Consider the following 22,822-nt stretch of genomic DNA (forward strand, 5'->3'; position numbering starts at 1 on the left):
CAACATAAACACTGTGTGTGTGCTACCATGTGCTTCTTCTGTTTCCCCCCCTCTTTGGTGCAGCTACATTGGCACTGACTTCATCAGCCACTACTGTTGTTCAAGCTGCTGGAATTGAACGGGTGCTACCACTTGTTTGGGAATTACTGTCTGAAATTAGAGTCTCTAGCCAGCAAGACCTTCATGAGGCAGGGAACATTTTCTGCAGGTTGTTGTTCTGCCTGCTGGGAAGGAGACATGAATGCAAGACAACCTGATAGGTTTTGGACAGCTGGAGAAAGCAAATGATGAGGTATGAGCTTTTGTTCAAACTGCATCTGATGAGCATAATTTGAGTTAAGCATGACATTTTTGTGAAGAATATTTGTGACTTTGTGTGAATGGCTTTTTAGCTTGTGAGATTTTCATAGAAATGCAGTTCATAGTTTAGTAAATGCAAATTCTGAAGAGTTGGTGGAAACCACAGGTCCTTTCAGAGGTGGAAAGCCTAGTTTTTGAGAACCTGGTCCCAAATACTTCCAGTTCCCCAGTTTAAAAGCTCATAGGATTTGTTTATTTCTTTTTAAACCCCTAGCACTTATTATATAAATACTTGTGTTTGTGTTATGAGTTATGATGTAGTTTATTAAAATCAGGAGTAGCAAGATGAGCAGTATTGTGTCAATGCAAAGCATGCTTGAAAGCTGCTTTTGTTGGTGGGGATTTCACATTGTTAGTATCGGAGCTTGTCTCTGTGGACAGGAAGGAGAAAGTTGTATATCATATGCCAAGAATTATTTAGTAATTAAAAATTAGTTTTATTAGACACTCTCTGCTTAATTTCTTAGGTGTAAGTAAGGCATAGTCATGTACTGATGTGGGTGTAAAGTCAATGCCTAATTTGCCTGAGGAGAAGGCTCTTTCTCCTTTGGCCGTGTATTTCCCATTTTCCCTTTACTTCTTCCCATGTTAAAGAAAAAGTCATTATCAATTTAGAGAGGAGAAGAGAATAGCCATTTTTAAAATTCATGTCCTCAAATGTTAATTTGATGCTTTGAGGCATAAATGACCTTTTTAACCTGCCCAAACAAAGAAATTATAGACATAAGCTGCTTTGTTCTAATACAACCCGCTGCTCCCGCTGCTTCTTAGGGAGAATTTATAAACAATTCTACCTCTCTCTTCTCAATTACATTAAATTAAACTTTGTTGTTTGCTAAATTTGAATTTAGATGTGTATGTGTTGTTGGAGAGATAGTAAGGGAATCTAGACTGCACGTGCAAATTTGCCTATGGGTTTCACCTCCTGAAACCCGGGGCAAGTGACTAACGCTTTCATCCACAGCTACCCCAGCTGGTATTACTTAGCACTGCAAAAGCAGTTAGATGTGTGTCAGAAGCTGAGGAAAGAATTGAAACGGGATTTCTTCGTGTTTCAGAACTAAGGAGTGAGGAAGAAAGGGGGAGGAGAAGAGAAATAAAACAACAGCCATTTCTAGAAACCTTTCATTTAACTGTTTGGATTGCTATATACACCTTGGAGGTCAGATTTAAAAACTAAATATAAAAGTTTCTTAACTTCGAGGGATTTCATTGAGACTGGAACTGTGATTAAGTGTATACTGTACGAACAGGAAAAACACTTGGTGCATCAATGACAATCTGTCATTATCAGTTTTACCAGATAAATACAGAAAAGGTCAAGATGGAAGATCTAAGGCAATATTAGAAGAATAGATGTCTTTGTACAAGATAATATTTTCTTTTCTACCTCTATCCAAAAAGAAAATAAATGGAAGTTGGTACTTTAATAGCAGTTTTCTCTGCCAGCTGTGTTTGTAACAATTGAAAGTAATCTCTTGGAAGAGTGACATGTTTCTGAAGCAAGCATCACATTACAAGCTTTTTCTGTAGGACATAAGTAGAGTTAGAGTAATAGTCTGGTGTTGGAATTCTTTTACCTTGTCTCTTTTTGTTTATCCATATTTTTTGCCTTTTCTAACTGTGATCAGCAACAAAAAAAGGTATATCTAATATTGAATTTGTTCTGACTTCAGAAATTGAAATATGTCCTTTAATTGTTCACTATTTTTTCCCATTACTTATCTGTTCAGAGGTTTACTTGGCATGTTCTGCTGTATTACCTGTATTGGCCTTGTTTATGTACAGCACAAGCCTGCTGTAAGAGTCACAGACAGATGTGAGAATGCAGCACCTGTCATTTTCAAATACTCAACCATGTGAGCAGTATCATAACATCTCCCGATCACATTGGTACTATTCATTAATATTTGGTTGCTTGAATATTTTGTGTTATTTTATCTTAGGGATAAAAAGCTTGTTGTGAAAGTATGAGGAAAGTTAATGTGGTTCCTTCATTTTTTATGACCTTCTGAAAGCTGTTGTGTATAAGATGAGAATACTTACCTTCTTGCTTTCACTCTTTAGGTTACTAGATGGTTCGTGTACAATCCCTAATGATAACTTTCCTGACACTTGGGGATCCATTCGCAGAGATATTTAACTTTGATGGATTCACTGTTTTCCATGCATATTGTGTGATCTTACCATGTGATACTGAGTTTTTTTTGGTTGCTTGTGGTTCATAGATCCTTTTGGTTTGATCCCTAGCAAGAAAAGTCTGTACTTACGGCCTGAAATCTTTTATAAAGTACTGAAGTCAGATCAGGCTAAAAGTTGTCCAGGTGCTGTACTTGTTTGAGTCAGATTGGACCGTGTCACTTCTCAGGTAACCTTAGTGCCTGTGATTTGAGAGAGAGGAGAAAAAAAGCCTAGCTATTGCTTCCAAAAAGACTGTTTTTTTTCAAGACATCAACATGTAAACAGTTTGTCAGTCAAGAAATACTGCTCTCTGGAGGAAAACGAAGACTCTTCTACTAAAGTCTCAGCAAGATCAGCCTGCAGAGCTCTTCTGGGCTGTAAAGCGCTTGATAATCTGTGCTGTGTTCGTTCAGATGTAGGAACAAGCTGTTACTGCCACAGGGAATGTGTATGCGTGTATGAAACCATACAGAGTGCATAGTGGAACATTTAGGACAAAACCACATAACTGAGCTTATTGATATAAGTATGAACAATTCTTCTTAATTATCCTATAGCTTATAAAGTTTGCTGCTGATCCAGGTTGCTGTCAGACAGTATTTTCTTGCACACAAACCTGTGTATTTTTGCTTTAAATTGGTGCAACTGTTTAACTTTGAGTTATACATACTTAAAGCAACTGCTTAAAGCAACTGCTAGATTCCATTATATTTAGTTTTTTAGGTACTGAAGTGAATAAGAATGTCGATGGAGTGTTAGATGATGTTTTCAGCACAACAGAACTTGGAAAAACACCTTACTGTAATTATACTATCATTGGCTTTTATCCAGCCAAAGTTTATCTACTCTCTGAGGCCACAGCCTTTTTTTAAAGATCTGCCATACACCTATAAGATATCCTCAAAGTAAAGTGCTGAAAATGCTTCTTCACCTTGAGTGTTTATTGCGCAACCTTGACAACTCAGTCACAAAGAACCTTGGGTTTGTGGCTTCCAGGCCTGATTAATATAATGTACTATAATTAAAAAAACCCCACAGGCTCTTTTCCAATTTAAATATTCCCACTGTTCCCAGACTTCCCCAGCTTTCATTGAGCATTGCTTCAGATTAGTCATAATTTAAATATTTGTTTTGTTTACTATGGCCTGGACACTGGGAAGAGCCCCTGGAATAAATCTGTGCCTTCAGTGTGGTTTTGGGTTCTCTTTGAGAAGGGTCTGTGATTTGCTGTGTACCCTAAGAATGACCAGAGGTACTACTATGTGAAAATACATTTTCACATTGTATTTCTGTAGCACTGGTACTTATCCAGACTGGAATTGCAGAAAATTCAAGATGTATTTTTCTTACTTGCTCTTCACATGTTCTTCAGTCACTGTTACTTTTGGACTGTGAGAGTGCCAGTGGCAGATGAGTTGGTGAAGAACATTAAAGCACTGAAATGGAAAATACAGCTAAACACAAAGCTACCTATATTTAATTTTTCTGAGTACAATGGTAACTGGCTTGATAAAATAATTTTAGACTTTTCAATTTTTTAATGTGAAGTACCAAATGGCATTACTTATTTTTCTTTTTTTTATTACAGCTGCTGTAGAAATGTGTGCACTGCTACTGTTTGGGTAAACAAAGCCTAGTGGCCAGATGGCAGTAATATTTAAAAAGTCGAGTGATGTGGTTTGGGAAGCATCTAACTGGAATATGCTGTGCTTTCCTAGGTGCCGTAGATTTAGCACACCGTGAAAGACTTTTAAATGTGTTATCATTGTAGTGGCTTGAAAGAGCACATAGACTATTATGTAGAATACAAATAATGCTTATTAAACTTGTACTTGATTCATTCTGATAGGTGATCCAAACTGCTGTCAGACTGTGTTTACTTATACTTAAACAAATGTGCTTGTGCTCTAAATCAGTATAACTATTTCAAACCTAGTTATGCATATTTTAAGCACAGTTAAATACTGTGGTTCAAATAATTTCTGGATTTGTGAAAACTTAAATTATTCAATATATCCATTCCTTGCCCTTACTCTGTTGCATTTTCCTGATTGAAAAGTTGAGACTTGGTACGTTTGTCTAGCTGCTGTATGACTGAAGACCTGCTCTTGAGAGAAGATGATAGGCAGATCATAGATCCTTAGCGTAGCTTGCTGGTCTTTTTGTATTTTTAATCTGTTGGGTAACTGTTTTCTATGATGCATTAAAGCAGTCATCTTAGTGGTTCTGTCTGCTTTCTGAAAGTAAGTTATAGACTGGAAGGTTCTTGGCATCAATTTAGACACCGTCAGACTTACTGGGAGATAATGAATTGGATTCAGTTCTTGGTGACCTATGTATGGAAAAATGCAATTATTGAGTTATTAAGTAGCAGATCACCTTTTCTAAGACATGAAATAAGTAGCACAAATAAATGGTGGCAGACTTCTTTCTGTCTTTTTTAAAAGTGGAATAGGTCTTCCTGCAAGGCTGCCTGTCTCTTTCCCCTCCCTTCCCCTGCTTTTGATAAGGGAAAAGTCGGCATTGTGGAACAGTTGGAGCAAGCAAGCTGCATACTCCCCGCCCCCATCCTGTCTAGACTGCCTGTTCCTCAAGCACTGCTCTTCTTTGGGGCTGACATTACTCACAGGTTGTGCTGCTCTCTCCTCCATGAGTGGCAGTGTGGGTTCTTTCCCTCTCTTTGTTAGCTAGTTCATCTTCTGCTGTGCTAGATGTCCTTCATCTGAGCTGGGCCAGTCTGCCCTGCAGACTGTTTCCATACAGACTTCTGTTTGTCAGAATGCAGTAGGAAGTAGTGTTTTGGCAGCTGCAGCCCGATGCATGTGGGCCTAGGGGCACAGGCATTTCTTCAGTATAGCTGTCAGCCTGGCTGTGGCTTAGCCCACTCTGCTGTCGAGCCTTCTCACCATCATTTCTCAATGGGATGCTGTGCAATCCATGTTAGAGGAAGAAATATATCACTCTGGCCACCCCACCTTCTGCAGATGTTTTTTGTGGATTATGAGTAGAAATAATCATCTGTTGCTGCAAACATTAGCAAACTGCCTCTGGTGTGTTAGAAGGTTTTTCTCTGCCCTTTGAAGTGGTAGTGACTAGTGGTGTGCAGCATCCAAAAACGTTGGAATGAGAGCCTTCCTTCCAGCAAAGCCTTTTGAGTTCTGAGGAATAGAGCAAAACAAACTTCATAATGTCATTGAAGGCACAGATACTTAGTGATATTGTACTAATTTTCTTTTTCTTCTTTACCCTTAAAATACAGTAAGAAGGAAAGATGTTTCAAGAAAGATGTTTTCTTACTGGACAGCTTTAGTCAGGCGCTCTGAATTCAAGATAATGTTCTCTCTTTATTAGGCTTTTTTACGTGCTTAAAGTAATCACACTAGGGAAAGAAATTGTTTAAGTAGTTTGTTTTCAGGTCAATGTACTGCTGATTTCAATATGATCTCTGAAAGAATAACTACAAGTGGTATATAGTATAGTAGTATTTCTTTCAGCCTGGTCAGATTGTAGAGCATTTAAAAAGTATTAATTCCTTTACTTAGTTAACCACCATTTCATTACAGTCATAGATCCTATGAATGAAAGTTACTTCCTATGGACAAGTTATTTTTTTTTGTTCAGCATATTTCCAGAAATTTAAAAGGTGGCTTCTTTAGCTGTCTTGTTTTTCATGGTCTAGAAGGTTTATAATTTGCATTGACCTCTCAAAACAAAATGTTCAGATGGTGACATGCTTACTCTTAAAAAGAAAATTCTTTTTCTAGCCAGTTTTATCACTGGCAGGGGTATTTGAAAATCATAGTAAATTTCCCATGCAAAAAAAATCAAATTCATTTTCTGCTGTATGAATTCTGTGTAGATTAATTAAAAATATATACATATTAGTCTGTTTTAGGAGTGTCTTGGTTCTGCTTCATTATTTTGGTATTCAAATTGTTTCTCTTCGTGGGTACTGCACTGGGGATGTCTTTGTTAAATATGCATGTGGTAGAAGAAATAGATTTTTTGGTTTTTTCTGAATCTGGCATAACTTGAGAAACTGACTCTGCTCACCCTCATGTGCTTTATAAATGTCAAGGTGTGATGGTGGTCCTTCCTCATCAATAGGAGAACCATTGCCTCATCTTGTGAGGTATTGTTGGGTTCTTTGAATAGCTTACTGCTTTAGAAGGAGAAACTTTGTATATTCCAGTAGCAGCGCACAGAATGAAAATACTGTTATTACTTTGTGTAATGTCTGAAGTAAGCCCAAAATGTAGACGATTAACTGAGACTTTTCCCTTTGTTCTGTTTGCATACAAATGCTGCGTGTGTGCATATGTGTGTAAGGAGCAGATGTTGGTTCTTTACTTCTGGAGTTCCTTCCAGGTGCAGTCTTCTCTGCCATCCTTATTCCCATCAGCAGTGCATTGCAGGAACCAACCTGTGTTAGCCTCCTGATACCTTTGTGCTCTCAATCATCGGGGTTCTACAGAATTCTCGGGGCAGAGTTTGAGTTGCACATCAGAGTAGCTTTTGCACGTATTGGGGGAGTAGAAAGGCCCAGTCCATTGGAGTCCTTTTTGTCCTTATAGGAATGAAGCTCGTCTGCTTTGTAAAGAAAGGAGAGTTGGGAACGCCTTGGGACACCTTTCATGTCAGAATAATAGGCTAATTGACAATTGAATGCTCCTAGCAGAAAGGAAATAACTAGACTGAGGCTGTGCTTGGCCAGTAAGGACTGTCTCTGCTACTCCTTCCTCATCTATAGATTTATTTGTAGCTTATAACAAGGAGAATGGACTGGTTAGAATTTTATTCCTATAAGTATCCTCTGGGTACACTTAAGTGTTGTTACAGCTCCCAAATCCTTCCAACTTCAAAATGGTCTGACAAATTCTGGAGCAAATGTCTACCTGCATAACTCTAAATGCCTAGTTGAGCTTGAGTTCAGAATAATGTAATCTCCTTTGCTTTGAATTAATGTTTGCTTTGCAACAGAGAGCAGGTTATCGCTTCCTCAAAATCAGATTTAAAGTAGTATTTCCCAGAGGGCATCACTTCAGTTATGCAGAGTACATTCATTTCCTATACTTTGATTGCTTTGGAGGTATGTAATTCAAGTTGAAATCTGAGCTGGCAACCATACATGGTAATGCTACTGCCTTCTATACTAGATGGACAATCATTTTGCCACCTGGAATAGCTGTATTCGTAATCACTTTTCCCTGAATTAGTTGTAGGGGAGGATTGATGAGATTTGCTTAAGATGAGCATACTGCAGCCTAGGAGCATACTGAAGTTTTTCCTGTGGGACATGATACACCTGACATGTTGGTCCCACACTTGACTCCTAAACCCTCTAGTTTAAAACTTTGATTTTTATTTTTTTTTTCCTCTGAGGTAGTAAACAAAATTATTTTTCCTTTTGCTCTGTAAACAAAATTATTAGTAACTGCGTGTGATGGAACTTAATGTTTCTTCTTTGAGTGTCTTTCAGTAGAAAGAACAAAATCTGTTGCAAAGGCCGCTGCTCTGAGTATTCATATTCCCAGTGGAGTAGTGTGAATACATATCTGACCAGTTGTCAAGATATGATTCCCTTTCCAGTTTCCTTCTTATTGGAACAATGTAAAACTATAGCCTGGAGTGAGACCCAGGAAATAAACTAAATTATATTAGTAGTACAGGCCAGAAGATTGTCTCAACCAAGTCATGGGGGTTTTGGTCTAGAGTAGTGCACAAGCTTCTTGTTTGCGGCTGTTACAAGGAACACCAGGGAGAAAACCAAATAAAAAAAATACAGTGTTTTTCAAATGGAGTAGTGCTTCTTATGAGCATGTAATATCTGAACAAACAGGCAGTGAACAGCATATAATTCTGCACATTGTGCAGTGGCATTAAATATACATATTAGTAAGGTAGCAGATGCTGTAGTGCAGAATTGGCATGTAAAATAGCAGTTTTTAGCAGCAGGGTGCTGCTCTATGTGAGACTCCTTCACATGTAATGAATAGCTAATTTCAGCTCGATAGTGCATGAGAGACCAGAGGGAATTGGGGAGGGGTAGAGTGTTCCAGCAGCCCTAACCAGCAGGATGTGCTGAGATGTGCTTTTAATGGTGCAACATTTCTGAGCTCTTGGGGGTAAATTCATAAAGAGGGATGCTGTCATGATTTAGCCTTAGCTGGCAACTAAGCCCCACAGAGCCACAGCCACCAGCTCAATTGCTCCCTGTGGGATAGGGGAGAGAATCAAGACAGTGGAAGTGAGAAAACTTGTGAATTGACGTGCGGACAGTTTAGGTAAAGTAAAAACCAAACACACAAGCAAAGCAAAAGAAAGAGTTCATTCACCCCTTCCCATAGGCAGGCACATGTTCACCTACCTCCAGGAAAGCAGGACTAAATCACATATAACTGTGTCTTGGTCAGACAAGCACCATCATTCCAAATGGCTCCTCCTTTCTTCTTCCTATCTCTTTATATACTGAGCATCATGTCATATGGGATGGGTTATCCCTGTACTCAGTGGGGGTCAGCTGTCCTGGCTGTGTCCTTTCACAGCTCCTTGTGCCCCTCAGCCTCCTCGCTGGTGGAGTGCGGTGAGGAGCAGAAAAGGCCTTGACCCTGTGTGAGCACTGCTCAGCAACAGCTAAAACATCCCTGTGTTACCGACACTGTTTGCAGTGCAAATCTGAAATAATAGCCCATGCTAGCCCAGTTCTCTTAGGAAAATTAACTGTGCCAAAACCAGCACAGATGCTCAGCGGTTTGTCTTCAGATTGAGGAATTGTTTTGGCAGAGGAACAAGTGGGCGTGTGAAGTACCTATTGCAGGGGTGAGATGGTGATTGGTTTAGGTGCCTCATCAGGGATGGAAGATGTCTGCTTTTCTTTTGCTTCTTTTCCATGTGTGCAACCAGCAGATCAATTAAAATTAAGCAAACACGTACAGGAGAATTGACACTGAAAAGGTGAGCAATGAATTCCCTCATCCCTCTTTCAAAGCATATGAGTGTGCTTTTTGATCTGATTAATGTTGGTCACAGATTGAAAGATTCCGCTAGCACTTGCGCAGCTCATGGGCTTTGTCTTGTGGGAAGTGAGAACTAGGAGTTTTCTTTCTGAGAAACAGGATTTTCTTGCTGAGTAAGCAGAGGCAAACAAACTGGGTATTCCAGGTTCATTGGTGACATTGTTACAACTTCTCCAAGTATTTTAAAAAACAGTCAGTCTAATGTTTAAATATTTAGGGTAGGAAACTGACCCCATTTAACCTCAGAATATCCACATTGCTTGTTAGGACTGAACTAGGTCTGTGAATCTTAAATTTAGCCTTGAAGACTTGCTTGGAGAATTTAAAAAGGGAGGAGATGCCATATAGGGCATATGGCACATTTTTACCTAGAGATTCAGATGACGAGAGAAAAGACAGATTTCTAAGGAAGTTGCTGATAATGCTTGTAGCTCCTGATACCGGTCTCACTCCTTATCAGAGAGGGAAGCCTCCAGTTTGACTAAGTAAACTGGAAAAGCCAGATGTAGAAAACAGTAATCCCTGCTACATAGTCTGTCATGGTATAGTGAATGATTTATTTTAACCATTTCTCAGCAAATGAAATAAGCTAAATCATAACTGACTTTCTGGAAGCATAGTGCTCGTTAAACACTTCTTATCTTTCCTGTTTGTCTGAAGAGGGTATGGATGAACTTGTTTTGGGCATCATTGTAATTTTAAAATCCAGACAATCTGACACAGTATCCAGTTGTGTTCCTTCAAATTACTCTGCTCAGAGAAAGCAGGGGACATTTGCAGAAAGGGATGGGAATGTTGTTGCAGGGGATAGGATGAGAACATTCTTTCTAGATACTTCAAATTTCTCTTGAATGATTTCAAGTATGAAGAAAATAAATCTATCTGCTTTTATTTAAGGGCCCTGACTTTTGAAGTATTTGAGTTTGTTTTGCTAAAACTGAGATACTGATACTCTTAAACTGAGTTTTCGTGTTATGGTTTTTTGTCACTGTAAGAGAGGCCAGATATTGAATTTAACTACTCTGTTTTTGTCTCTTATTGTGATGCAGAACTACTGCAAATAATAGTAAGTCTCTCAATCCAAGTATATTGAGCAACACTGAAAACTAATTTGTAAGTAATCTATTTAAATGGACTGTGACAATACAACTTTAGGTGACAGTGGTGTTGTTTAATAATCCAGTGCCTCACTGAATTTAGTCTTACTTTAGTTTAAGCTGGAATTTAGTAATAATATGATACCCAGAAAACAACTGATGCTAGAGGCCAGATTCCTGTTCAGCTTTTCTGACAGTCTCTGTCATTACTTGGATGTGTTTCACAGTCCAAATAGACATGATCTTCTTCAAGAACTTGGAGTGATCTTCCCTTTTTTTCCCCCTCCCAATTATATTTAGGTAGGTTATGTTAAAAGTTAAGAGCATAGACAGAGAGCCTTTCATCATTGCAAAAGGTGGCCCTGTAGGCGTGAGACTTGCATGTAAAAGGATATTTAGTATCCCTACAAGAGCACTGTCTGGTTTGAGATAAGTAGAATCCACACACAACATTGAGTCACCAAATCATTCAGCAGTATTCTTAGTCTTGTGGTTTGGGTATCATGTTCGTCAGGAAGTCTAGCTCTTCACTACTTTAGTAGGCAACCAAAGCTAACAAAATAAGGCATTAACCACACCTCCACAAGTACACCACCTGGCAGCTTATCACAAATACTTGTAGCCTAGATAGGTTATCAGAAGCTGAGACCCAGGGAAAAATTAACACCAAGAAACTGTAGAAGTCTCATGAAAGCAGCTTGTTACTTGGCTTACTGGTAGAGACACTTGCCATCCTTTCTGTCAGTTTATTTTTATGTCTTCCTGAATGGCACTATAAAAGTGAAATAAGTTATAGTGGTGGTGTAATTTTTTCATTTTTCTCTGTTGAAAGGTTGTCCTAAGATGTTTCTTGGCTTGTCAGTGAAAGTTAGAAATATTGTATGTTACCAGACATGCTTTTTTGGTTTTTTGTCAATCTGATATTTTATGTACTATTAAAACCTGCTCTTTAGGCTGAAATAAAATGTGAAGAATTCCAATAACTTGCTTAATAAATGACAAATTAAATTGTATTTTGCTGTATAAATTTGTTCTTCTTTCTTAGGTTGCTTTCTTTACTTTATCATGGAAGCTTTGCTATCTTGTTCAGTTCTGGTTTTTGTTCTTCATCCCCCTTCTTTTCCAGACTTTTCACTATCACATTGTTGATGTCTAGAAAGTTTTATGATTTTGTGACTGTGGGGCATGAATTAGAAAAATGAAGGTTTTATGTTGTCTTTTATTGTTTAACACTGTGCATGTTACTGGAGGCTTGAATAGCATGCATGTTAGATGCTGATTTACTATCTAGAACCTTTGATTAACAGTCAAAATAAGTGCAACTTTTTAAACTTCCAAGGGCTGCAGGTTAGAGTTAAATATTGCCAAAAAACTTCTTGGCTTTTGAAAAGAAGAAAGGTATGCCTTGCTAATTCAAGGAGAAGTAGTGTGTGGCTTTAGAGGATTGGGTAGTTTTCTCATCTTCATCTTAAAGAAAATTGCATACTAGTCTTGTGTTGTTTGAGGAGCAGCCATGTGCTCTGAATGTGCTCATGTTTGCTTAAAATGTACGTAGGGCTTTCCTGTCTGCACACACCTACCCTTGCTTGTTCCAAGTCCTTGCTGTGCACACAGCTCCCAGAAATCAAAAATGCTAAGCAATTCTGGCTTGGAAACATACTTTTTTCGCTTCCTTTGAGGTAGCACACATTTCCATTTTATCAATATGACCAGATATGTCAGCAACATACACTCAAAATTTTTGCTGCCTTTGGAAATCTGTTTTTCGTACAGGAAACCTATCATTCTTCATCCTATGTCTGAGAGAGGTGGTGTGTGTCAGTATGGAGGAATACTGCCATGGCAAGACCTGCCACTCAGCTTTGGCAATGGGGTGCACTTGCTATGGCTACTGTATATTGATTTGATTTTATTGAACAATGATTGAAATGGATTCAGTTGAGGGAAATGGATTAGGATCTGACTTAGCAACAGTATGGAAAAAGTGTGAACGACAAGAACCTGATTTCATACAGGATGTCAACTTGTGTGGGCTTAGGCTGTAAGCCAGTGTTATCAAGGATGTTCTGGTTTGTAATACAAGTGACCTTTTCTGACCTTTTCCTTAAAACACTTTTGTTGTTATCACAGAGGTATTTTTTGGATTCCAGTCCTCATTTGTGACTCTACTGCAGTTGGCCCTCAAGAGCTAAAAAAAAAAAATGCTCTCACCAGTATTGGCTTCAGCCATGGAAGGGTGACTCACTTGTGATATTGCTGGATTTCTAGACTTCAGTTCTGGAACTCTTTCAACACTATGGTTTTCATGGCTTTTTCTCTCTTGCTTTTTCAGGAAGTACTCTCTTGTACTTCATTATTTTTGCTGGAATCCTTTGTAATGGCTCTGGTGACCAGATAAAGTTACTGAATACCTTTCTCTTGTAAAATTTATAGTCCAAAATGAATTGAGCCCTTCTAAAAGCCCTACTTAGTGACTGTTGTTTTCACACTTAAAAGCCTATTTTTTTGTTTTCTCCTCTGCTTTGATTATTGATAAAATAGCAGTTCAGTGAACAACCTGACTCCTGCAGTGATCATCAGCATTTGTTAAGAAAAATAAAGAATAAATCATTGTGAATGTTTGTTATTGTGAATATTTTGTATACAATTACAAAAACAGAATAATGGCCATAAAGAAAGGGTTTCTCTTACATTCTGTGACTTTTAGTGCCATTTTTCATTTGGCAGAAGTGCATCACTGAGCTCTTTTTTCCCCCCCCTCCCCTTTTTAAACAAAAGAAAATTATTTATTCCACAGTTAGTAGTGGAAATGGGAGTGGTAGTTTCCTCTTTTAGGCAAATTACAACATTTCCTGATGGAAGGTCAGTTTAGATTCAAAATTACATTGGCTTGTGCTTTTTCATAGCCTAGATTTGAAATGAGTGCAGTCTTAAATTACTCAATCACTTAAATGTTTTCTGTTGTTGAAACAACCTAAGTACCTTTTACTGTCTGTGTTTCAGACATCCTGGGCTGGGTTTTTCGAACTATAAATATGGCTGTGGAAATCCAGACACACTCTTTCCATGAAGGAGTAATTTTCTAGTATTTCAAAAATTTCTTTCAAAGTTTATATCAGTGATTTCTGTCATCTTCCTTTTTAGGATTTTATCTACTTCCAATTAACAAATACAAATTTGATTAAGTCATTACCAGGTAAGAAAAACCCCAGTTTTTCCTGATGATTAAGCAATGAGTCAAACAGGATGCAAGTTTCAGTTTTTCCAAATTGCTTTCCTAAATCTTCTGTTGAGGTTTTTGATGTTGTGGCCTATGTTAGTCAAATTCAGTTTGTCCTTGAAAAACATGTAGACAGCTATTGCTAATGCTTTGCTAATTAGGATGGACACAAACTTTGGGCAATAAAATGAAGCTGAGATAACCTGTGTAACATAAGCAAAGAACACGTGATAGCAGCCATAAAGAATATGGATAGGGCAGAGGGGAATTAAAAAAAAAAAAAAGAAAAAGTTGTTATACTTTGTCCTCTTTCTCCTCCTTTTAAATGAGTAGGTCTTGCTGAAGGCTTTCTTCAGTCTCAGGCAATTTCTCTTTATTTTCTTTTGGTGGGGACAGGCGATTTGTAGTTGAAGATAAACCTTAACTGTTGACATACAATACCAAAAACTTCTGCTGTTAGCAGTAAAGCAGTAAATAGTAACTTTAAAAACCAATCACATTCTGTCTATTTGACAGGCAAGGGAGTTGTTCAAAATAACTGAAAGTCTCTGAATATTTACCTTTTTGAATGCAGGAGCAGCCTACTTCTTGTTAGGCTTTAAGGATATTTTAATGAGAGGTTTAGTCTGCTCAGTTTTGTTGCTCTTAGTTATTTGCAGTCACTTTCTCATATGTGATATTTTACTTGTGCCCTAGCAAGTAATAATAGTTTTTCTCTGCATGCATGATTAAAATCCAAAGTTGTAATAAAAGCTGAAATGGTGTCATCTTGTGCAGTGGATACCTTGGGCTGTGAGAGGAAACTCTGCTTCCTGGTGATTGAAGGAAAGATGTCAGCTTCTCCCCATCACAGCAGGAGTGAATTCCTCCTCGGAAGCTAGTAACAAGTACCTGTGCACTGATCCTGTGAGGAGTGGTTGTAGTCAGTCCTTGTTCTTAGGCACTCTCAGTGTATTCTCAGCGTGCAGCTCCCTGTAGACTGTCAGCGCATTCTCCTGTCTCAAGCGTTTCCCTTTGCCATAAACACAGGCCTGTGAAGTTTGAGAGCAGAGTGAAGGTTTGTTTATCAGAGTTCAAATGTAGATTAGTGGTCCCTCCTAACCTCTTGTTTCTAGCCCTCGTTATGGATAAATGTAAACTTGAGTGTGATGTTGGTGTACATTCATATTCTATTAAAATTTATCTATAAACGGTTAAGGTTACATTAGGTAATGTAACCTTACATTACAGGTAAGGGTACATTGGGTAGGTGATCATGGCACGTTAAAAGCTCGCACTTCTTGCAGCTTTCTTGAGTGTTTATTACCCTTTTGTTACTCTTGCCTTAATTTAAATTTATTTCCAGTTTTTATTCAGAATCAGAGTAGTTTTGATGACTGTGATTTCTGTTTTGCTGTAAAAAGCTGCTGTATGACAGATCCATTCAGTTCCTCTCACCTCAGCTAGGCTATTAAGTCTCCCTCAAAAGTTGGGGATTATAGTATTTCTTGTGTTCTAAATTACAAAATGCTGATTTGCCCACCTTCTACAAAGAGTATGATTTCTTCACATTCTTGTTGTAAATTGCTGTCACACGATCTTTGTGTGTTATATTATTTGAAAAAATGTCATGTGTAAAAATAAATCTCCTATCTGTTGTTTTCTTACAGTAAACTGTACTTAGCTGTCCATCAGCTTTGGGGTTTCCAGCCTCACACTGAGATTTTTTTGTGCTCTCAGGTTATGTGGTACTAAGGGAGGAGCTGTTAAACTCGTAGCATAGTTGCTTTCAAACTGATGGCCTTGGAAAATAAAACAACATGGCAAAACTGGAAAACAAAACCAAAATGAAAAACAAACAACAAACCAATGAAACTGCTCGATTTGTATACCTGAGAGAGGGTGACCTGCAGCCATGGATTGCTAGCCTTGTGACTTGACAAGACTATCAGCACTGACAGTTTAGTGATTCTTGGCACTGTGTTTGGCCTTTAACAGAGAAGACTTGTCTGCTTCATCTCTGCTTCTGCTTTGTGAGCCATAAATGTCATTTGCCACAGCATCCTAGATCACAGTCGAGCATCACTGTGCTAGAGGAAAGCTCTGTTGCTGCTGACTAGAAAGCACCATTCTAAATACATCCCTTTCATTTACCAAGGCTTTGCTGTTTCCCTTTGTCTACAAAGCTTAATGCTTACAAACACCTCAAATAGGCTTGACTATATCTGTATAAAATGAGGTGAAGTGAAGACAACTTTCAGGTTTTGCAGAGATGTGATATGAGGCTGTGTGAGCAGTGCTGATGAGAATGCCATTCCTTGGTTTGTGTGGTGTTCCTGTGGGGTGGGTTGCAAGTTGTTTAACCACAGGGATAGCAGTGAGACCTTGAGAGGCCCTTCAGGCCATGTTCATTTGGTACATGTTTTGTTCCAGACAGCGTGAGCTGTGGCAGTCTGCATCTGTCTTAAACCAATCCAGATCTGATATAGGTGTTGGGTAGTGGAAGGCATTTTCCTGTGTTACTTGCTGTTTGCACAGCCTTTCCTTCTTTTAAGGAAGAGTAATTTGGATGGATTTATACACAGTCATCCAGGACTCCTGCTTGGGCTGCAGTGATATGTGTCTGCTTTTGAGTAGCAGAGATAGGACCAAAGTTGGCTTGGAGGATTAGTAGAGGCCTTTGTCTAACAGACATAATTAGTTGACCATTTGTCAGACTTTGAGGTTTGGGCTGGGAGACGTAGAAGATTGGTGTTTTAAAATAAAACTGTTGAACTCAGTGCTGGGACAAATAAATCTTGTTCAAGTTACTATGGCTGCTTCTGTTGCACTGTGCATGTTTTTGGAAGTGTGCCAGTGCTAGTGAACCTTCAGGTTGTCGGTGTCCTGTGTGCATGGACTTAACGCTATTCCCATTGTCTTGCTTGCAAAAGTAGTGAAATGCCAAGCCCTGATTATTATCTTTATGAAAGGGAGTTGTGGAATCCAAGTGGTTAGTTGGGACAGATCCTCTGTTAGTGTTTGGGTGCAGAGGTAATGCCAGTTTTATTATGGGTGATGTCAAAATGTAAGTTTGTCCATACCCTATGCATTGATCAGAAACAGTAAACATCTTGTGTATTGTTCATAATTTCTTTTCTAACTCCTTAATATCTTTGTATTGGCATGTTTCAAGGTATGGTGGGTGAATATTTTTCATTTAAAACCATATTTTCTCTATTTTATGAAAAGGTTGTTAAAATTAGCTTCAGGCTAAGGTGGCATGCAAAGTTTTGATTTTGTAATAATTTCAAAGTGCATTGTTGATCTGTTCTTAGAGTCAGAATGTAGGTTCCAATGTTGAGGCTGAATTGAATGTAGGATGCTACTTTACCATTGCAAAGGGAAAAACACTTCTAAAAAGACAAAATTTGAATAAGCTGAATATTGTTTAGAGTTATTCTTGTCTTGGGGAAAAAATGAAACCACTGATATAAGGATGAAAAGGTAACTGATGGGCAGGGTTGGAAGCTACTTTCTAGAAGCATTTCTGTCTATTGCCATTGGGTAGGCAAGATGAAACAGAGGTGTTTACATTTTACACAGTGATTATGTGTTTGCCAAGTAATATAGCAGTCTGGATAAATGTGAGCTGGTAGGTCTGCAAATTATTTTAAAGATTGTTAAAGACTGAGAGTACAATTCTGATAACCAATGTAAAGTTATGTGCAGAGGAGGTGCCTGTATAGGTCTTGTGCACTGAATTACCCAGATCCCAGAACAGAAAACGTAGTTCTTCTGTTTTTTTCTCAGTAACTTAATCTGGTGGCCTCTTCTGTGAAAGTAGAACAGCTCTTGTGTGTTCCTGATCTGCAGGCAGTATGTATACTTGGGAAAAGAGTCAGTGAATCAATGTTAAGGAGAACATTAATTTCCACATATAGCTGGTAGTATACTTCCTGATTTCAGGAGAATGTGTACATAGTGGATGAGGCATGGACAATGTTGTCAAAAGCTACATGACAGAAAGCTAATCAAGAGAACCATTTTTAAGCTTTGGGGTATTACTCTAACCCCTTTCTGGTATTTTTATATTTTCTGTTAAAGTTAAATACCCAGTGGTGATCTATGCATGTGTTTCAATTAAATCCCTGATTTGCAAGTACAAACTTACTTTTTGGGTTTGTTTTGTTTGGGTTTTTTTTTGTTTGTTTGTTTTTTTAGCCACTGGAATTATTGACTGAGCATGCACAGAGACATAGACCACACCACCCCCAGCATTTTACATGGCTACTTCTGATAGTTCTTGTTCATTTCAGTCTATATGTTTTCAAAATGTCTCTTTGGACTTGGGCCTATTAAGCATGATGCTTTTTAACACTGACATTAGAGATGAATTAAGCTCATGAGATGTCATTAATGATGTTTATTTGGTGCAGTAATTTTGTTACTTATCCTATGAGGTAGTGAGATTCAGTATTTCAAACTTTGCTTCTGGCTTGAGTAACCAAAAGCCTACCTGCTGCTGCTTCCTCACATGACACCGTTTTTTCATACTCCTTAGTGTGTTATAGTTTGAACTTGCTTTTGTTTTACTCTCAAGTGGTGGGTGTTTTTGTTATGACAGGCATATATCCTTGTGCTGGCAAGTACTACATTGTAATAGTGTGAATTTCCAATTTTCAGGTGGCTTTAAAGTCCCAGAATATTTTTGGTCAACAGAATGCTGTCTAGCAGATTTTGACAAAAGTTGCTTTATAAAAATCACAGACTTTTAAATGCTTTCTTCGTAATGGTACTTTGGCACCGTTCCCTTCCAAAAGTATGACAGCTGAGAATGCTATTTTATTAGCTATTAAATAGCACTGAGGTGTCTTTGAAGTGAGTGTCCAACAGAAGCAACTTTAGTTTATATGTAGTGCTTCAGCTGCTTTTCTAAACACATTTTCACAGAGTGCAAAGTCTCTGTGCATTGGACATGTTAGCTGAGCTTGAGTTACTGATCACAAGCTGTTTTGAGAACAATAAAATGTTTCAAACTACCGCCGCTAAAGGAAAAGGTGAAACGTGACTGTTCTGTAAATAGCTTCTGTAGTGAATACACTTTTCTGCCTGCAACACTTTTGTTGTCTTTAACTAATAATGAATGAGCTCTCTAACTAAAAAGTGAAATATAATTGTTCCTGGAGTTGTTTGGAATGAATAAATATTTCTAGCAAAGGTTCTGTAACTTTGGGTAAAAGAAATTTTCCTTTGAAGGAAAGTACTTGTTCAGAGTGAGGGCTTGCAATTTTTTGCTGGAGACCTTTTCTGCTCCTTTGGACCTGTTAGTGAAATGTCATTTTCTCCAAGTCCCCACATAGGTAAATCCTTTTGTCTTTTTCCAGGAGCACGTAACATCTTGCTTCTTGACAGGCTGTAAGTTACTGCTGGTGTACACTTCCTAGCAAAGCACAGTGCATCAACTTTTTACTTGTTCCAGCCTTCCATACTTTAGTAGGAGAATATTAGATGATTAGGCTAAAAAGAATTAAAGCTATGTGTTCAGTACTCTGCAATGTTGAGGATCAGTGGTAAAAGTGTCGTTTGATTTCTGGTAGGTTAAATTACAACAGCCTTACCACTGCTTCTGAGCTGAAATTTCCTGAATTGGTTTTTCTGACATGGTTAAAACTTTTTAAAGGTCATATGTATTAACAACAATTTCTTTAAAAATACAAACAGATAAAGAGGAGCAGAACAGTGTTTCATAATTAGGATACTTATCTTAGTGCGATAGTTAATACAGAGCTTCTACGTCTTTAGCCTGCAAGAGCAGCAGGTGTTTAATTTGTTTAAACTCCCAGTAAGTTAAGAAGGGTAGGTTAAGTAAGGTGACTGTATTAGCACTGTCATTGTTTAGACCAGTGTCTGTGTTTGTAAATTTTGATGCTTGTGACATGAATTCTTAATCAAAAGCCCCAGTGGAGAGGGACCCATGACCTGTGTTTGTATCTAAGCAGTGCAGGTATTTAAGGGCGGGCCTGCTCTTAACTCTGAATATTTCTGGAGACCTTCATGTTTCCAAGAGGGTTTTAGCTTTTTTGAATGCTTGAACAATATACTGATGAATTGAAATTGGTAATGTTGTTAGAGTAGCTGGTTTTTTATTATTTTGCATCAGTTTAAGAGAAAAGCTTTCATTGGACATTTTTCTACTGTATTTAATAGAAGTCCAGATATTTACAAAGAGTAGGAAGGAGTAGGGTCAGGCTCTTTCTGTGTTCAAGTGTTAGAAGTTTCCTCAGTTCATGGATTATAGGTGGTTTTTTTATGTATGCTGCACAAGAAAGTGGAATTAAAATTATCTCGCATGCAGTTTCTTTGGGACCATCAATCCAACTTCCACTTACTGAGAATGAACCAGAAATAGATAGAGCTGGTTAAACTTTTACAAAGGCTTTCTTTTGAGAGTAGGCACTTAAAGAAACACTGTGACTACTTAAAAAACAAAAGGAAAGACAGAGGAAGGAGCTCATGATGTGAGGGGCACTTCCACTCCCTTTCTCTTAACAAGGGGTGAGTGGGAGCAAGAATACTGCTTGATCCTGGTCTTGTTCATCCACTGCCTTTCTTCTCTCTGCACTTCAGCCTCGACTCCTAACTACCTGGGAAACATCCCATTGCAAAGTCAATGCTAGTGTATGCGTATGACTGTCTTCAGGGTAGAGTATGAGAGTACTGCAGTGCTGCTAACTGCATAACCTGCTCTGAAACATACAGTATAAACAAATGGAAAAAATAAAGGGTTTTCCTTTTTGTTGCCTGTAAGAGATAGAGTTTTTTAAAACTGGTTTGGGACAGCGCATTTTGGATTAGAGCTATGTATATATTGCTTCCCCCTCTCCCCCCATGTCTAATTTTCATGTGATAATGCTTCCTGCAGTACATTTCTTTGGTGTTTCAGGAATATGAGATCAATTTTTTCACATTGGGGGAGTGTGGGTTCATATTGTTTCTTTTGTAAGTATTTGTTATATAACACCTTACATGTATCTATCTCAGATTGCGTATGGATTTCCCAAATCTAGTGCTGGTGCAGCATATGAAATTCAGTTTCATTGCCCTGTGTCTGTGTCTCTGAATTAATGCTTGAGCTGAAATCAATATTGTGCTTACGTAAAATCAAAAAGAAACCCCCTTATTCTGGTATTCAGTGGTAAAGCGTTGAGAGCCAAGCCTGGGCCTTGATGTTGGACAGACAGGTGGGTTTAGGTTGAATCTTCAGCATTTGAGATCTTGTGCTGCGCTGATGTGTGGTGCATTTGCTGAAGGAAGCATCTTGCTTAGGATATACTGTGTCTTCTTACAATACACACAGACCTAGCTCTTTTGCCTTGTGCTTTAGTATGCTGATGGAAAAACAGGACCAGAGTGCACACTGCATATACATCTGGAACAGTGCTTATGTGTCTCATTGAGGATTACAAGTCTGGCTTGCTGCGTATTGGTAACTGCAGCAGTTTCCGTGTTTGAAATGCTGCACAAACATAGCCATTCTGCTGGATCACTTGGGTGATGGTGAGCATTAACATGAGCTCAGTGGAGGGAGAAGCGAAAGCAAGGAGGATATGTGACTTGTCAGTGAGTCAGCTGGAGTTGAGCTAGAACCTGAGTTCATGCCACTAGAGTGCACTACTTCCTTCTCACTTATTGAGAGAAAGCTTAAATTTGCTGGTACGTGCTGCAGGCTCCCTGGGGAGGGGGGTGGGTGTTGGAAAATTGCTGCCAATTTACTGAGTAGTTTTATGTTGGTTTTGATGGGATGTTGGTCTGCTTCTGCAGCTGTCATTTACCAAATAAATAGTTCTCTTGGTGTCAAGCTTCTGTGAATGTTGTGGGTATGGCAGAGGGCATATAAACTAACTTCTTATTCCCCTTTTGATTTATTTGAGATGAAAGAGGTATGTATGGAAAAAAGGATTAATCATATTTGTAATTGAAGAAAGTTCTTTGAGATGTATAATTTTTCATTTAGAAAACTTCCTTGATAATGAGATATAGTATTTTACACGTATCATTAAGTTTTCTTTTTCCCCTCCCGTACAGGTTTCCACTTGAGTGGCACAGTAACAGAGCCTGCAATGCAATCGGAGCCAGAAACTGTTTGCAATGTAGCTATCAGCTTTGATCGTTGCAAGATTACCTCAGTGACCTGTAGCTGTGGAAACAAGGACATATTTTACTGTGCCCATGTTGTGGCGCTCTCTTTATACCGGATCCGCAAGCCAGATCAGGTCAAACTGCATCTTCCCATTTCAGAGACACTCTTTCAAATGAACAGAGACCAACTACAAAAATTTGTGCAGTATTTGATCACAGTACACCACACAGAAGTTTTGCCAACTGCTCAAAAATTAGCAGATGAAATCCTTTCTCAGAATTCAGAAATCAATCAAGTCCATGGTGAGTTTGATACTTGTCCTTCCTTTTGTTTCATTTCCTCATAGGTTTTGAGCTTTTTTTTGTACATTCAGGAGCGTGACCTGCCTAGTGGTCTTCCGTGCTGAATTATTCTGGTGTCTACTAAAGAGGATTCTTCTACTGAACCTTCATTTTGAGATATTTAGAAAATGGTGCTCTTTGGAATAGAGAAAAGAACTCACAAGCAATGAGCTTGACGTTTTCTGCAGTTCAGTTAATAAGTGAATAACCTGCTTCATGCTTGTGTTTTCCAGCTAGTGAAAACTGAGTAGTGGTGTTCTTTGTATGGCCATATTGCTTAAAGGAACTCTTTTTACCAGCTTACCAGTGGTGTCTTGTTATTTTGTTCTTTGTACTAGTTTTCTGACACTTTGATTGTGGAATTTTGTTCTAACAACAAAACATAAAAGCAAGTAGATGTTACAGTTATTTCATTCATTAAATATAGTTCTAATAAGTTTTGGGATTTGGTTTATATATGGTGTCAGAAGAAACATAAAAACTGCATTTCAGTGCTTTTTCCTGTT

The 22,822-nt window shown here is 38.3% G+C and overlaps 1 protein-coding gene across 2 annotated transcripts in view; it reads left to right on the forward strand.

Moving 5' to 3' along the window:
• The window catches only part of ZSWIM6 (zinc finger SWIM-type containing 6), a 107,379-nt gene that overhangs the window by 38,468 nt on the left and 46,089 nt on the right, over window positions 1-22,822 (forward strand). For both annotated transcript variants that reach the window (XM_063179636.1, XM_063179637.1), the window contains exon 2: window positions 21,921-22,277. In XM_063179636.1, coding sequence (XP_063035706.1) covers window positions 21,921-22,277 — 357 coding nt within the window. The remainder of the gene's footprint in view (window positions 1-21,920; window positions 22,278-22,822) is intronic.

Source organism: Melospiza melodia, chromosome Z (genome assembly GCF_035770615.1).
Source record: "Melospiza melodia melodia isolate bMelMel2 chromosome Z, bMelMel2.pri, whole genome shotgun sequence".
NCBI classification, from domain to species: Eukaryota; Metazoa; Chordata; class Aves; order Passeriformes; family Passerellidae; genus Melospiza; species Melospiza melodia.